This window comes from Parasteatoda tepidariorum, chromosome 12 (genome assembly GCF_982258835.1).
Source record: "Parasteatoda tepidariorum strain Cologne lab strain chromosome 12, Ptep-v5.0, whole genome shotgun sequence".
NCBI lineage: Eukaryota > Metazoa > Arthropoda > Arachnida > Araneae > Theridiidae > Parasteatoda > Parasteatoda tepidariorum.
In genome coordinates, this window is record NC_141766.1 from 10336734 (window position 1) to 10353605 (window position 16872).

At 36.7% G+C, this 16872-nt stretch overlaps 1 protein-coding gene across 2 annotated transcripts in view; it reads left to right on the top strand.

Annotated features, from left to right (window-relative positions):
* The window catches only part of LOC107452609 (synaptotagmin-C), a 226477-nt gene that overhangs the window by 40888 nt on the left and 168717 nt on the right, over positions 1-16872 (top strand). For both annotated transcript variants that reach the window (XM_087156015.1, XM_087156016.1), the window contains exon 4: positions 2333-2464. In XM_087156015.1, coding sequence (XP_087012141.1) covers positions 2333-2464 — 132 coding nt within the window. The remainder of the gene's footprint in view (positions 1-2332; positions 2465-16872) is intronic.

Consider the following 16872-nt stretch of genomic DNA (forward strand, 5'->3'; position numbering starts at 1 on the left):
CATTACAGGAAAGCACAATGTATGAATAATAATTTAGGCACCATTTAGTCATTCCCTGCTCTTTTCATGTGATTTCTCAGTTCGGTTCGTAAAATTGGCCTCCCAGATCATGTGATTAAATACAGACTGTGCGGAACATGTTCAAAACCACCTAATGCCTTGAAAAAGAAATTAGATAAATATATCGATATAGTTCAGCCACATTTATGCAAAATAGTCATTGTAATTTTTGATAGAAAATTTCTCTCCAATAAAATCCCGAGGCCATTTAGCCAATGTGTTTATTACTTAAGTTTAAGAATCAAAAACACTTTACGAGTTTTAATTAAAAGATGTTTAAACGTGGTTTATGTCAAAATTACTTTGTGTGAGAATTTTTGATCACTCCGTAATACAATAAGCAACACTTTTTATTACTTCTTTTTCGCTTCAAAAATGAAAAAAATTATTACCATTTAATTTTTAGTAAAGTTTATTTTTTTAAACAAATATACGTAATAAAGCCTTTATTTCTTAAACTCAAGTCATATTCAGACATTAAGTACCCATTTTAAAGTACTGTTAATTTTATAGAATAGCAAATTAATGTGTTATTTGGAACTACATTTAATGTCCGATTTCACAAGACGAACTTTCTACTCACAAAGAATTTTAGTAAACTGAAAAGTTTACTTAATCTTTCAAATATGTGTACACGTTGTTTATTAAAGAAACTGCAAATAATACTTTATTCATCATGATGATGCAAATATAATGCTGCTTAGATTATCAATTACCAAAAGAAAAATCATTAATCCCTTATACTGCTAGGAATGATGTTTTATTTTTTTTTTTAAATTTTGATAAGATTCTAACATAGCAAATTTATGATTAGAATTTAATTTAAAAGTTTATAATCTTTTTCTAATTTAGTGATATTAGACAAAACTCTTTTGCAGTGTGAAAAACATTAAAATAAAAACAATTATCTAACTATTATCAAAAATTTACTCTCGATGAAAACTTTTTCTTTCTATTTTATTTCCAAACTAGTGGTTCAATTAACTTTTCGTTACTCTCTCATTAAAATATGTAGAAAAATTTATTTATTTTCAAACAAACATTTGACTTTTACTTTCGAAAATATCACGAACCATCAACAAATAAAATAGCAATAAAAATATTTAATAAACAAGTTCAATTACAACTTGTATTTAGAAATAAAAGAGCGAAAAAACTTTTATTTATTACCAAAGTTTGTTCAAATTTAATAATTATTATTCACAAGATAAAAATTTAATTGAATTATCTTAGATGTGATATTAACTTCTTGAAAAATAAATTGTGTTAGAAATATTATCGTAAATGGTTCTTTTAAAACGCTTTACTATCTTAATTAATTCAAATTGCTTAGACATATTTACAAAAGAGACTCTTACTTTTAAAAACTTTAGTTTCTCTTCGTCTTTTCTTGGAAAGAAAATAGATGACAAACTATTATTCTTAATTTACAAAGAATTTGTTAGCTAGATTAAACACACTTTTAACTGATTATTCTAAATTAAAATGTGTTATAATTTAAATTAGGTAAGGCAGAAATTTATAAATAGAATTTCATTTACTTTTCATTAAATTATGAAACCAAAATTAAATAAAGATTTTAGTTAAGCATAGTTTAATTAAATTTATAAAGTATAAATTTAATTATCACATTGATGTATTAAAAATTGTACAGTTCTCGAAAGCATAAATTTTCAAATCAAATAAGATTTTTATGAAAATAAAGTACAATTTATTTCATTTTTAAACTTTCAATAACATTTCAAAAGATATCGTTGCTTTTGTTTCTGATGCCATAATGCCAATACCAGTGAGCCTGCTTGGTGAAACAAAGCAAATTTAAAACAGAGAGTGCGTTTCTTGCTTTCAGTGGTGCCATCTATGGCCAAGAATATTACTGCACCCACACACGTCACAGCCCGTTAATAAGGTGGACTCATTCACACATCCATCCACAAATAGTAATTCTGATCTGATCCAAAGCATGATCAATATCCAATACAGCATCCCCAGAGGTATTGATTTGCTACGGGAAGATGGAGGAATTTGTGACCCGACAGATTTAACCTGCACCAGTGATCATTTACAAAAGATATAAGCAATCTAATTTAGCTTAATAATTTAAATCTTCAAATTCGTATTTCGTAAAACAATATTATTGCAGTTAATAGCTATATATATATACATATATATATATATATATATATATATATATATATATATATATATATATATATATATATATATATATATATATATATATATATATTAAAATATTGTCTATATTTTGTAGAGTGATACTGAAATTCCAGTTGAGGTAAAAGAACATCCCATAGTAGACAGAGGATATGTGAACATCACTTTACAGTATAAACGCATCACTGGTGAAGACAAAGTGTTTCCTCAGCTCAGAATGGATCTCAAGGTAAGACTAATTTTCTTAACTGAAAGTACCATACACCATATTGTAGCATAACTCAAAATGTTTTAACTCATTGTAAATATTTCATGATGTATGGGTTAGGGGTCACTGCGCGGCCCAGGCACCCAATATTAGTTAAATAAAGAAAAAAGAAAGAAAGTACCATAAGCATAAGTTGGAAGGCCATAAATATTAATTGATTCACTATAGTAATAGTTCCAAAGGAATGTGTTCTTGTGTTCTTTAATTCATTTACATCTTATAAACTTTCCAGGTACAGTCACTCGAAAAAATAGCTGAGCACCGTGACCCTTGCAAAATAAAATTGGAAACGCAAAACGACACAATAAATAGTCTCAAGCCTCGATTCTCACTGCTCTTTTGTCGTGACACCATGTTTGGAAACGTTCTCACTGCCCTCTCGTGAAGCAGTCCATTGTGTATGTGAAATGGTCCCCAGAAAGCCCTGTCCAATGCATTTTCAAGGGGTCTGCACCCAAACGCCCAATGTTGGCGTTGTGTGTATTTTAAAAAAATGGGACGAGTCCCCAATGAGGGGGACTCGTCCCATTTTTTTAAAAAAAAATGGCTTTTGACACAGAGTTAGATTTCGTGTCGGCAAAGGGGACATGTCCTGTGTGGACGCGTGCGCAACCAATTGTCCAGACACTGTGCGTGAAACACGTGCTGGCAACGAGTTGGATGAGGCATTTCCAACATTTCCTCCAAACAAATCGGACAAGGCTCAGGTGGGGCGTAATACCAGCTTTCAAAAGGTAACGAGAACAGACAATTTCGAATTTCGCTGGCTAAGCGAATCCGCAAATCGTCTGTCAAGTTGTAGCCTTTCCTAAACCAGTCACACACAATATTCGACAACCATCTCATGCCGAAGCTATCAAAGCTCCGGTAAGCTGGGCTCAAGTGACTGACATTATTCTCGAAACGCAACTCTCGATCGAGAAATTGCTTAAAAGCACCCCTCACCTGCCTCACATCGGAATAGCCTTCCGGGTCGAGGAATCGAAGCACTGGATGCGCCTCGTCCCCCAATTCCACGACCTCTGGCTCTCCCATCAACAACACCTCCCGAGGAAAAGCATAGCATGGAAACACCTCATCGGGGGATTTGAGAACGAGATTTCTTACAATAAAAAGATTTGCCATTTTGAATCGACTCTATGTCAAAAAATATAACGGCTCCTCGGCGTGCAAGCCCTTTTTATAGACACACAGAGGGCGCTCCAGTCGTCCTGAAATGTTTTAGAAAATGCCACGTGACCCGAAAAGAATCACACGATGCATTTCCAGAAAGTCACGTGACAGGACATTCGATTCACCTCACCGGATGCACTTTCAAGAAATCGAGCGACACATTACATCCGCCAGATGCACTTTTAGAATGTCACCGGATGTATTTCCAGGAAGTCGAGCGACAAAACACATCCGCCAGATGCACTTTTAGAATATCACCGGATGTATTTCCAAGAAGTCGAGCGACAAAACACTTTCGCCAGATGCACTTTTAGAATATCACCGGATGTAATTCCAAGAAGTCGAGCGACAAAACACTTTCACCAGATTCACTTTTAGGATATCACGTGACAGGACATGGGAATTGTGATTGAAAGGTCAATGACCCAAGGTCATTAGAATGTTTGGATGATGCATGGAGAGATTGTCTCGAGACTCGAGGCTCGGGGCTCAGCTGAAAAAAATTTTTTAAACCGGAAGTGGGCGTGGCCAACGACAACTCAAAACTTGCATTTCGAAAATTTCAAATTTTGTCTCGACCCAAATTTTGCTGGACCCAAATCTGTGGCCGAGTGAAAAAAAAATTTTTTCATAAACCGGAAGTGGTGAAAAGATAAGTGTCTCAAGGCAAGGGTTTTCCAAAAAATGTCACGCGATTCCAAAGCCCATTTTCACCCAAAACCCGCATCCCAATACACGTCAAACCTATCCATTGGCATGTGACGCATCCAAAGCAATGCGTCCATTGGTCTACAGTCCAATCCATCCATTGGCATGTGACGCTCGATGGCCATCCCATTCAGTCTCGAGAAAATTTTTGCTGGACCCAAATCTGCGACCGAGTGAAAAAAAAAAAAAAAAAAAAAAAAAAAAAAAAAAAAAAAAAAAAAAAAAAAAAAAAAAACTTAACCGGAAGTGGGCGTGGCCAACAACTCAAAACTTGCATTTCGAAAATTTGAAATTTGTCTCGATCCAAATTTTGCTAGACCCCAGTCTGTGGCCTCGAGAAAATTTTTGCTCAACCCAAAATCTCCGGACGAGTGAAAAAAAATTTTTTTCAATTTTGTAGTTATAAAAAATATTCTAATTTTTAATTGAATAAAAAAATTCTTATTTGTAATTAAAAAATGATCAAATATGTCTTCAACCCTAGTTAACAGTTTGCACATTCAAAAAAAACATCGTTTTTTCATAATACACACCTTCACCAACCCACAAAGCGTGGGAAATATCGTTTTAAACGATGAAATATAACAGATGAAAAAAATCCAACCCTGCTCCAGGTTGTCAGATCCAAGTGCCATGGATTTCAGAACCCCGCTCCATGGATGCCCTGCACACCAGCCTAGTGTCTCAAAAAAAAAAAAAAAAAAAAAAAAAAAAAAAAAAAAAAAAAAAAAAAAAAAAAAAAAAAAAAAAAAAAAAAAAAAAAAAAAAAAAAAAAAAAATTTTTTTTTTTTTTTTTTTTTTTTTTTTTTTTTTTTTTTTTTTTTTTTTTTTTTTTTTTTTTTTTTTTTTTTTTTTTTGGTGGTTAGTACTAGGGTGATGGCGTTGAACCAGTAGCTACAGTGACCGACATCTCACCCATGTTCGTGATTTGTACTGTTGACGCGACTTGTCTTCTCAAATTTGCCACTTCTTCAGCCTGAGTGGCAATTTTTCGCTGAAGTGTTTCAATTTCGTCTTGTTTCTGCTTCTTCAAGTTTATAATTTCCGTCTCCAGCTGGTCAATCCGACGTTTCAATACATTTTTTTCCGATTCGTTTTCTGCATTGATTCGTTTCATCTCCACTCTTTGCTTCTCCCTCATGTACTCTACGACACTCATCTGACGGGCTTGTGGTTGACTCAACGTATAATAAGCATTTGCCATGCGTTGGCGCAAAGAATTTCCCTTTTGAATCTGAAACATCATGAATTGTTCGTGATTCGAAAATGTAGGTTCACCTCCCGTGGGTTGGACGCGCATCACGTCGTTCTCAAACCAAAACGCTACGTAATCTCCGTCTGGATGAGGGGCCCAATCCCATCGCAATTGAATGCAACAGTTTGGAAGTTTCATAATCTCAGACACTTTCACGCGATACGTTTTGTAATTTGAGCCAAACTTTTCACACTTCCAATCCAGTACGAGTTTATCTTTGAGTTTTCCTTTTAGCCATGTCATCACGCCGTGGCGGAAGAGACTGGCCATGTTCATGATGGAATGCTCGTGTAACGGGCGATTGATGTAAAAATGTCCGCCTCGCCCCACGCCCGGCTTCTTAGATCTGTTGAAATGGGATCTTTCGCACGACACGTAATGAATGGTATTGGCCAAATGCATGGGTGAAACAATTTTTTTATGTCCTTTGCAATAGCGCTCTCTGGCATGAGACTGTTTAATCGACCTCCAAACCTTTAGGAAGGCAGCTGGATCTTGAACAGCCACAATCATGTGGCGATGCAATTTATCAGAAGTCATGGTATTCTTCTTTGGAATCGCGCAGCCGTCGCACAAGCACCAAAAGGTCGACACCACCAGTTGACCCTCGTCAAACACGGACATTTTTTGTTTGAAACTGGCAAAGGCGTACGATCGAATAAACACGTGATAAAGTGTCCACGCGTTGGAAAAGTACAGTCGAAACAGGGCCGCAGCCTCGCGTCCCAAATTGCTTTTGTCGTTGAACGGGAAAAAGGAACCCGTGTTGGTCAACGCTCGAAAGTCGCCGGGGTAGTTGTCGTAAAATCCAACCTCTTGTAAATCTTTGTCGAGGACTCTATGTTTGAGTTTGCGACGAAGCAATGAAGGGTCAAAAGAATGACATTCACATAAATCAGGTGTGGAGATTTCAGCAGAATCGATTGCAGAGGCAGCACTGGTTCCAGCAGTGGCGTTGTCAGCGTGGATGAAGCGTTTTTTTTGTATTTTTCTATTCATCGTTTTGAACGAGTCAAAGCATTTTTTTCTGTGAATGTCGTCTTGAGATGAATTTGAAAATGTATATCTGCAAAAAATGCATTGAGTCTCTTCATTTAAATTGTGTTCGGATTGGGAATGAGTCGTTCGATACTCTTTAAATAACAATTTTTCATCGCAAAATGGGCACGAGATGATTTGCTCATTCCAATATCGGTATGAAAAATACATTTTTCTATCTGGTTTTGCTTTCGGCATCTTGATGAGGCGTTCAAAGTTCAAATACTTTTCAGTGATGGAGCAATGGAATTGGCTAAAGCGTCGTTACTCGATCACAATCTAATGGAAAATTGTCAAGACGCTAGCTTAGATATACTAACCACCAAAAAAAAAAAAAAAAAAAAAAAAAAAAAAAAAAAAAAAAAAAAAAAAAAAAAAAAAAAAAAAAAAAAAAAAAAAAAAAAAAAAAATTTTTTTTTTTTTTTTTTTTTTTTTTTTTTTTTTTTTTTTTTTTTTTTTTTTTTTTTTTTGAGACACTAGGCTGGTGTGCAGGGCATCCATGGAGCGGGGTTCTGAAATCCATGGCACTTGGATCTGACAACCTGGAGCAGGGTTGGATTTTTTTCATCTGTTATATTTCATCGTTTAAAACGATATTTCCCACGCTTTGTGGGTTGGTGAAGGTGTGTATTATGAAAAAACGATGTTTTTTTTGAATGTGCAAACTGTTAACTAGGGTTGAAGACATATTTGATCATTTTTTAATTACAAATAAGAATTTTTTTATTCAATTAAAAATTAGAATATTTTTTATAACTACAAAATTGAAAAAAATTTTTTTTCACTCGTCCGGAGATTTTGGGTTGAGCAAAAATTTTCTCGAGGCCACAGACTGGGGTCTAGCAAAATTTGGATCGAGACAAATTTCAAATTTTCGAAATGCAAGTTTTGAGTTGTTGGCCACGCCCACTTCCGGTTAAGTTTTTTTTTTTTTTTTTTTTTTTTTTTTTTTTTTTTTTTTTTTTTTTTTTTTTTTTTTTTTTTTTTTTTTCACTCGGTCGCAGATTTGGGTCCAGCAAAAATTTTCTCGAGACTGAATGGGATGGCCATCGAGCGTCACATGCCAATGGATGGATTGGACTGTAGACCAATGGACGCATTGCTTTGGATGCGTCACATGCCAATGGATAGGTTTGACGTGTATTGGGATGCGGGTTTTGGGTGAAAATGGGCTTTGGAATCGCGTGACATTTTTTGGAAAACCCTTGCCTTGAGACACTTATCTTTTCACCACTTCCGGTTTATGAAAAAATTTTTTTTTCACTCGGCCACAGATTTGGGTCCAGCAAAATTTGGGTCGAGACAAAATTTGAAATTTTCGAAATGCAAGTTTTGAGTTGTCGTTGGCCACGCCCACTTCCGGTTTAAAAAATTTTTTTCAGCTGAGCCCCGAGCCTCGAGTCTCGAGACAATCTCTCCATGCATCATCCAAACATTCTAATGACCTTGGGTCATTGACCTTTCAATCACAATTCCCATGTCCTGTCACGTGATATCCTAAAAGTGAATCTGGTGAAAGTGTTTTGTCGCTCGACTTCTTGGAATTACATCCGGTGATATTCTAAAAGTGCATCTGGCGAAAGTGTTTTGTCGCTCGACTTCTTGGAAATACATCCGGTGATATTCTAAAAGTGCATCTGGCGGATGTGTTTTGTCGCTCGACTTCCTGGAAATACATCCGGTGACATTCTAAAAGTGCATCTGGCGGATGTAATGTGTCGCTCGATTTCTTGAAAGTGCATCCGGTGAGGTGAATCGAATGTCCTGTCACGTGACTTTCTGGAAATGCATCGTGTGATTCTTTTCGGGTCACGTGGCATTTTCTAAAACATTTCAGGACGACTGGAGCGCCCTCTGTGTGTCTATAAAAAGGGCTTGCACGCCGAGGAGCCGTTATATTTTTTGACATAGAGTCGATTCAAAATGGCAAATCTTTTTATTGTAAGAAATCTCGTTCTCAAATCCCCCGATGAGGTGTTTCCATGCTATGCTTTTCCTCGGGAGGTGTTGTTGATGGGAGAGCCAGAGGTCGTGGAATTGGGGGACGAGGCGCATCCAGTGCTTCGATTCCTCGACCCGGAAGGCTATTCCGATGTGAGGCAGGTGAGGGGTGCTTTTAAGCAATTTCTCGATCGAGAGTTGCGTTTCGAGAATAATGTCAGTCACTTGAGCCCAGCTTACCGGAGCTTTGATAGCTTCGGCATGAGATGGTTGTCGAATATTGTGTGTGACTGGTTTAGGAAAGGCTACAACTTGACAGACGATTTGCGGATTCGCTTAGCCAGCGAAATTCGAAATTGTCTGTTCTCGTTACCTTTTGAAAGCTGGTATTACGCCCCACCTGAGCCTTGTCCGATTTGTTTGGAGGAAATGTTGGAAATGCCTCATCCAACTCGTTGCCAGCACGTGTTTCACGCACAGTGTCTGGACAATTGGTTGCGCACGCGTCCACACAGGACATGTCCCCTTTGCCGACACGAAATCTAACTCTGTGTCAAAAGCCATTTTTTTTTAAAAAAATGGGACGAGTCCCCCTCATTGGGGACTCGTCCCATTTTTTTAAAATACACACAACGCCAACATTGGGCGTTTGGGTGCAGACCCCTTGAAAATGCATTGGACAGGGCTTTCTGGGGACCATTTCACATACACAATGGACTGCTTCACGAGAGGGCAGTGAGAACGTTTCCAAACATGGTGTCACGACAAAAGAGCAGTGAGAATCGAGGCTTGAGACTATTTATTGTGTCGTTTTGCGTTTCCAATTTTATTTTGCAAGGGTCACGGTGCTCAGCTATTTTTTCGAGTGACTGCGTGTCGAGTAGGCGTAGAGCCGTGGAGAGCCGTCAAACCGAATCTGGGGTCTGGTTTGACGGCTCCCGCCATTGACGCCTTGTTAAAGACCTTTTTTCAGTGGACCCCCTGTGACAGGAGGAGGCAGACACGTTTCCAATGCAACCTTTGGAAGTGGGTTATCATAGAGTGAATCCCTGGGGGGTTCCTCCAGGTTATTCTAGGCAGACTCATCGATTTTTTGATACCTCACTCGATATATTTCGTTGGAAAGTATTTGCGTAAAATCCAACTCTGCTCCATGGGGGGTCTCGTGGACCCGGGTGCTACCAAAATATTTTACTCGTCGAGACAAATTGTTTGATACCTCACATGATACCCTACATGATTTACTTTGCGAAAATGTTTTTCCAACTCTGCTCCATGGGGGGTCTCGTGGACCCGGGTGCTACCAAAATATTTTACTCGTCGAGACAAATTTTTTGATACCTCACATGATACCCTACATGATATACTTTACAAAAACGTTTTTCCAACTCTGCTCCATGGGGGGTCTGATGGACCCGGGTGCTACCAAAATTTTTTACTCGTCGAGACGAATCTATAGATACCCCACACGATATGCTTTGCGAAAATTTTTTCCCAACTGTGCTCCAGGGGGGGTCTGATGGCCCTCAAAATATTTCTTTCGTCGAGACGAATCTATTGATACCCCACATGATACCCTACATGATATACTTTGCGAAACTGTTTTTTCCAACTCTGCTCCATGGGGGGTCTGATGGACCCGGGTGCTACCAAAATATTTTACTCGTCGAGACGAATCTATTGATACCCCACATGATATGCTTTGCGAAAATTTTTTCCCAACTGTGCTCCATGGGGGGTCTCATGGCCCTCAAAATATTTTTTTCATCGAGACGAATCTATTGATACCCCACATGATATACTTTTCGAAAATTTTTTCCAACTCTTATCCATGGGGGGTCTGATGGACCCGGGTGCTACCAAAATTTTTTACTCGTCGAGACGAATCTATAGATACCCCACATGATATGCTTTGCGAAAATTTTTTCCCAACTCTGCTCCAGGGGGGGTCTCATGGCCCTCAAAATATTTCTTTCGTCGAGACGAATCTATTGATACCCCACATGATACCCTACATGATATACTTTGCGAAACTGTTTTTTCCAACTCTGCTCCATGGGGGGTCTGATGGACCCGGGTGCTACCAAAATATTTTACTCGTCGAGACGAATCTATTGATACCCCACATGATATGCTTTGAGAAAAATTTTTCCCAAGTCTGCTCCATGGGGGGTCTCATGGACCTCAAAATAATTTTTTCGTCGAGACGAATCTATTGATACCCCACATGATATACTTTTCGAAAATTTTTTCCAACTCTTATCCATGGGGGGTCTGATGGACCCGGGTGCTACCAAAATATTTTTCTCGTCGAGACGAATCTATTGATACCTCACATGATATACTTTGCTTGAATTTTTCAAATTGTACCATGGGGGGTCCATCCAACCCCGGGTGCTACCAAAATATTTTTCTCATCGAGACGAATCTATTGATACCCCACACGATATACTTTGCTTGAATTTTTCAAATTGTACCATGGGGGGTCCATCCGACCCCGGGGGCCAGCAAAATTTTCAGCTCATCGAGACAAATCTATTGATACCCCACACGATATACTTTGCTTGAATTTTAAATAATGTCCCATGGGGGCCCGATGGACCCGGGAGCATTCAAATTATAGATTGACTATCAATCTCTTATATAATCTAAAGTCGCTTCTGATTGGTTCAAACTTTTCAAAATTGGGTTTAAAAGGAGCTCCTTCAGCGTTGGAAATCAGTCGCAGCCGCGACTCCACCTTGAGAAGATATGCCTGAAAAATTTACAAGTCTAAACTAGATGAACGACTGGCCGACGATTGCCGTCTGCCTTGCCGAAGCTCTCTCTGATATTTGCCGGAACGATCTGCAGCCTTTGCCGTCGACCAGGAGCAATTGAAGACACGTCTTGACTCGAGGAAGAACTTTTGAATAATGATATTGATGACAAAATACTTCTTGAACTTTCAAATCCTGAATGAGGAGTGAAGAGACTGGGTACTCGCTGGCAAGTTAAAGCCCAATCTCAAAAAAAAAAAAAAAAAAAAAAAAAAAAAAAAAAAAAAAAAAAAAAAAAAAAAAAAAAAAAAAAAAAAAAAAAAAAAAAAAAAAAAAATTTTTTTTTTTTTTTTTTTTTTTTTTTTTTTTTTTTTTTTTTTTTTTTTTTTTTTTTTTTTTTTTTTTTTTTTTTTTTTTTTTTTTGAGATTGGACTTTGAAAGCGCTGGTGAGATCTGGGATCCTCACTGTATTGGCAAGCAGTCACCAGCCCTGGAGAGCCTCTACAGTCATTTCGTTACGATGGATTTTGAATAATGATATTGATGACAAAATACTTCTTGAACTTTCAAATCCTGAATGAGGAGTGAAGAGACTGGGTACTCGCTGGCTCGTTTAAGCCCAATCTCAAAAAAAAAAAAAAAAAAAAAAAAAAAAAAAAAAAAAAAAAAAAAAAAAAAAAAAAAAAAAAAAAAAAAATTTTTTTTTTTTTTTTTTTTTTTTTTTTTTTTTTTTTTTTTTTTTTTTTTTTTTTTTTTTTTTTTTGAGATTGGGCTTTAAAAGTGCTGGTGAGATCTGGGATCCTCACTGTATTGGCAAGCAGTCACCAGGCCTGGAGAGCCTCTACAGTCATCTCGTTACGATGGATGAATCTACAGCTGAATAGGATTGTGCGCAGGGACCGCTGCCGCTGCTACTCTCTATCTTATACCTTTTGCATGTGTGTGCTCCTTTTCAACATTATCTGCGACTAGCCTGGCCAACTGGAAGCGGATAATGTCTTTCTCTTTGCATGTCTCTTTGCTTGCTGCGCAAATTGAGTTTTCGGATGAAACAATCCTATTCAGCTGTGGACGTCTGTCGTAACGAGATTAGCTTTTTTTTCAGGTGGAGACGACCCGATGGAATGTTCCAGCCATGAGATGACAGAAGAAGCGTTGCCTTAAAGAATTCGAGAGAAATTGGAGATAATCGAGAGAAATAGCTGAATTAAAAAAAATCGAGAGAAATTGGAGTAAATCGAGAGAAATAGCTGAATTAAAAAAAATCGAGAGAAATAGCTGAATTAAAAAAAATCGAGAGAAATAGCTGAATTAAAAACTCTAATGTTTCATTAGAGAGGGAGACTCTGCGGTCCAGCGGAGAGAGGGAGGATGGTGACATCACGACGATGTCATCGAGAAGAGCATGTTCCCGTAGGGGCTTCGGCCCAACGAGAAAACCCGTAGTCGCTACGGCGGCTATGATGCACATATTGCAGGTCGGAGTTGCATTAGCAATACCGAGGTAGCGTTTCCGTAGGGGTTTCGGCCCAACGAGAGAACCCGTAGTCGCTACGGCGGCTATGATGCACATATTGCAGGTCGGAGTTGCTTTGGCAATACCGAGGTAGCGTTTCCGTAGTGGCTTCGGCAGCTATGAGGAGAGCTTATTTTTTTCAGGTCCAGACCAGCAGGTAAGTATTTTTTTTTCAGGTGGAGACGACCCGATGGAATGTTCCAGCCATGAGATGACAGAAGAAGCGTTGCCTTAAAGAATTCGAGAGAAATTGGAGATAATCGAGAGAAATAGCTGAATTAAAAAAATCGAGAGAAATAGCTGAATTAAAAAAAATCGAGAGAAATAGCTGAATTAAAAAAAATCGAGAGAAATAGCTGAATTAAAAACTCTAATGTTTCATTAGAGAGGGAGACTCTGCGGTCCAGCGGAGAGAGGGAGGATGGTGACATCACGACGATGTCATCGAGAAGAGCATGTTCCCGTAGGGGCTTCGGCCCAACGAGAAAACCCGTAGTCGCTACGGCGGCTATGATGCACATATTGCAGGTCGGAGTTGCATTAGCAATACCGAGGTAGCGTTCCCGTAGGGGTTTCGGCCCAACGAGAGAACCCGTAGTCGCTACGGCGGCTATGATGCACATATTGCAGGTCGGAGTTGCTTTGGCAATACCGAGGTAGCGTTTCCGTAGGGGTTTTGCACCCCCCTATGAGATATTTTTTTGGAGCTTATGTGTTGATCATGACCCTATCCATGGATAGAATGTTTAAGATTTAGATTAGATTTAGATTTAGTTTTAGTTTTAGATTTAGTTTTAGATTTAGGTTTAGATTTAGATTTAGTTTTAGATTTAGATTTAGTTTTAGATTTAGATTTAGATTTAGTTTTAGATTTAGTTTTAATTTTAGATTAGTTTTAAGTTGGATGATGGTACCTCATCCCCCTCACTAGTGTGGATCTAGTGAATTTTTTTTGCCGTTTGGATGACCTTGAAAATGGACTTTGAAAATTTTGCGTTGTTTAGAATTAGTTTTAGATTTACAATTAGTTTTAAGTTGGATGATGGTACCCCCATCATCCCCTCACTAGTGTGGATCTAGTGAATTTTTTTTGCCACTTGGATGACCTTGAAAATAGACTTTGAAAAATCTAAACACAACTTTAAAAATTTTTTTAGCTTAAAAGAAAAAAAAAAAAAAAAAAAAAAAAAAAAAAAAAAAAAAAAAAAAAAAAAAAAAAAAAAAAAAAAAAAAAAAAATTTTTTTTTTTTTTTTTTTTTTTTTTTTTTTTTTTTTTTTTTTTTTTTTTTTTTTTTTTTTTTTTTTTGAAGTTGCTATTTAAAAACCATGCGTAGAGTCTTGAGAATCTCAGTTCATCAGAATTTTCTGGAGCTGTCAAAACTTGCAAATTTCTTGGAGCTGTCACACCTTGCCAATTTCTTGGAACCAGCCTCTTTAAAAGTCGCTTGTGATTGGTTCAAATTTTTGAGCAGCGAGTATAAAAGGCGCTCACACACAGTTGAAAATCACTCGTTGCTGCTCCAGCATCCGGAGATAAAGTCTGAAAAAACTCTTAGCTTGACTTGATCACAACCCAAAGACCTGTGGAAATTGGACGACTGAATAGCATCATGGCCAGCAATCATCCATACATTTCAACTGATGAGGACAATAGTGAATTTACAGCCACATTGGCTCGAGTGCAAGCCAATGCTCGTGACCAAAATGAAGAGGACACTGAAATTATTTCACTATTCTCGCCACCCATGACTCCTACTCCTGTGGATCCACCCGTTTCGACAGAGTCTACGGAGAGGATACACGATTCCAGCCAACATGGCACGTGGCGAAGAATGTCTGAGCGTCCAAGAAATTCAAACTCTGATGCCTCTGGCTGGAAGCGTCCCAGAGATTTCTATACGCCTCGTCATCGTCCGACAAAGTTCTCATGCACACCTCGTAGATTGGATTTTTCTAGACAGTCTGCCTTCCAACGCTATCCTTCGAGATGGAGGGAGACGCCTCGTGCTCAGCCACCACCCAAATACTACCGTTACCATCACAGAAATGCGTTTGCAGTCCTGTGCTTGCGCTCGGATGGATTTACAATCACCAATGGTTATGTGTGCAAGTCGGGCGACGGATCCATTCCGAAGCAGGAGCTCTTTGATAAATTGTCGAGCCTAAACGTAACGACCCTCGTCTTACCAGACGACACGACACGGAAATTATGGAGCGACATCCTGAGCAGGTGGCCGAAATATCATCCAGCCCACGATATAAAGATTGTGACTCTGGATACTTTGCCTGAGCCGCCCATCGGACGATGCGAGTCTTGCGGTCGAGAAGAGTGTCACCGTTGGATTGCAGTAGTGGGTGGTATTTCACGCTACCTGAATATGTACTTTAAACCAATATATCATTGATGCTGTAAATCATTTTGAATAGATTAATAAAAAATGTTGTATTGAACAATGTCTCATCCTTGTGAATAATGTAAAAAAAAAAAAAAAAAAAAAAAAAAAAAAAAAAAAAAAAAAAAAAAAAAAAAAAAAAAAAAAAAAAAAAATTTTTTTTTTTTTTTTTTTTTTTTTTTTTTTTTTTTTTTTTTTTTTTTTTTTTTTTTTTTTTTTTTTTTTGACATTGTAGTTTAAAGCCAGACGTTTAGTCTTATGATCTCAGACTCGTCAGAATTTCTTGAGGCCATCCAACTTGCAACTTTAGAATTTCTTGGGACTTGCAACTTTGGAATTTCTTGGGGCTCGCAACTTTGGAATTTCTTGGGACTCGCAACTTTAGAATTTGTTAGAGGTCTCAACTTTAAAATTTCTTGGAACTCAGAACGTTAGATAATACTTACTCAAGTTCCAACGTCAATAGCTTCGTTAAAAAAAAAAAAAAAAAAAAAAAAAAAAAAAAAAAAAAAAAAAAAAAAAAAAAAAAAAAAAAATTTTTTTTTTTTTTTTTTTTTTTTTTTTTTTTTTTTTTTTTTTTTTTTTTTTTTTTTTTTTTTTTTTTTTTTTTTTTTTTTTTTTTTTTGACGTTGTAGTTTAAAGCCAGACGTTTAGTCTTATGATCTCAGACTCGTCAGAATTTCTTGAACCCCTCCAACTTGAAACTTTAGAATTTCTGGGGCCTCGCAACTTTAGAATTTCTTGAAGCCCTCCAACTTGCAACTTTAGAATTTCTTGGGACTTGCAACTTTGGAATTTCTTGGGGCTCGCAACTTTGGAATTTCTTGGGACTCGCAACTTTAGAATTTGTTGGAGGTCTCAACTTTAAAATTTCTTGGAACTCAGAACGTTAGATAATACTTACTCAAGTTCCAACGTCAATAGCTTCGTTAAAAAAAAAAAAAAAAAAAAAAAAAAAAAAAAAAAAAAAAAAAAAAAAAAAAAAAAAAAAAAAAAAAAAAAAAAAAATTTTTTTTTTTTTTTTTTTTTTTTTTTTTTTTTTTTTTTTTTTTTTTTTTTTTTTTTTTTTTTTTTTTTTTTTTTTTTTTTTTTGACGTTGTAGTTTAAAGCCAGACGTTTAGTCTTATGATCTCAGACTCGTCAGAATTTCTTGAAGCCCTCCAACTTGCAACTTTAGAATTTCTTGGGACTTGCAACTTTGGAATTTCTTGGGGCTCGCAACTTTGGAATTTCTTGGGACTCAGAACGTTAGATAATACTTACTCAAGTTCCAACGTCAATAGCTTCGTTAAAAAAAAAAAAAAAAAAAAAAAAAAAAAAAAAAAAAAAAAAAAAAAAAAAAAAAAAAAAAAAAAAAAAAAAAAAAAAAAAAAAAAAAAAAAAAAAATATTTTTTTTTTTTTTTTTTTTTTTTTTTTTTTTTTTTTTTTTTTTTTTTTTTTTTTTTTTTTTTTTTTTTTTTTTTTTTTTAAATTAGGATTTATAATGTAGGGTTTGTCCACACAATTCACATTCTTGATGTACTCTTTGATTTGAAAGCTCACTGAAAGAATGGTCATGCCACACCCAAACTGTTTTAAAACTCGA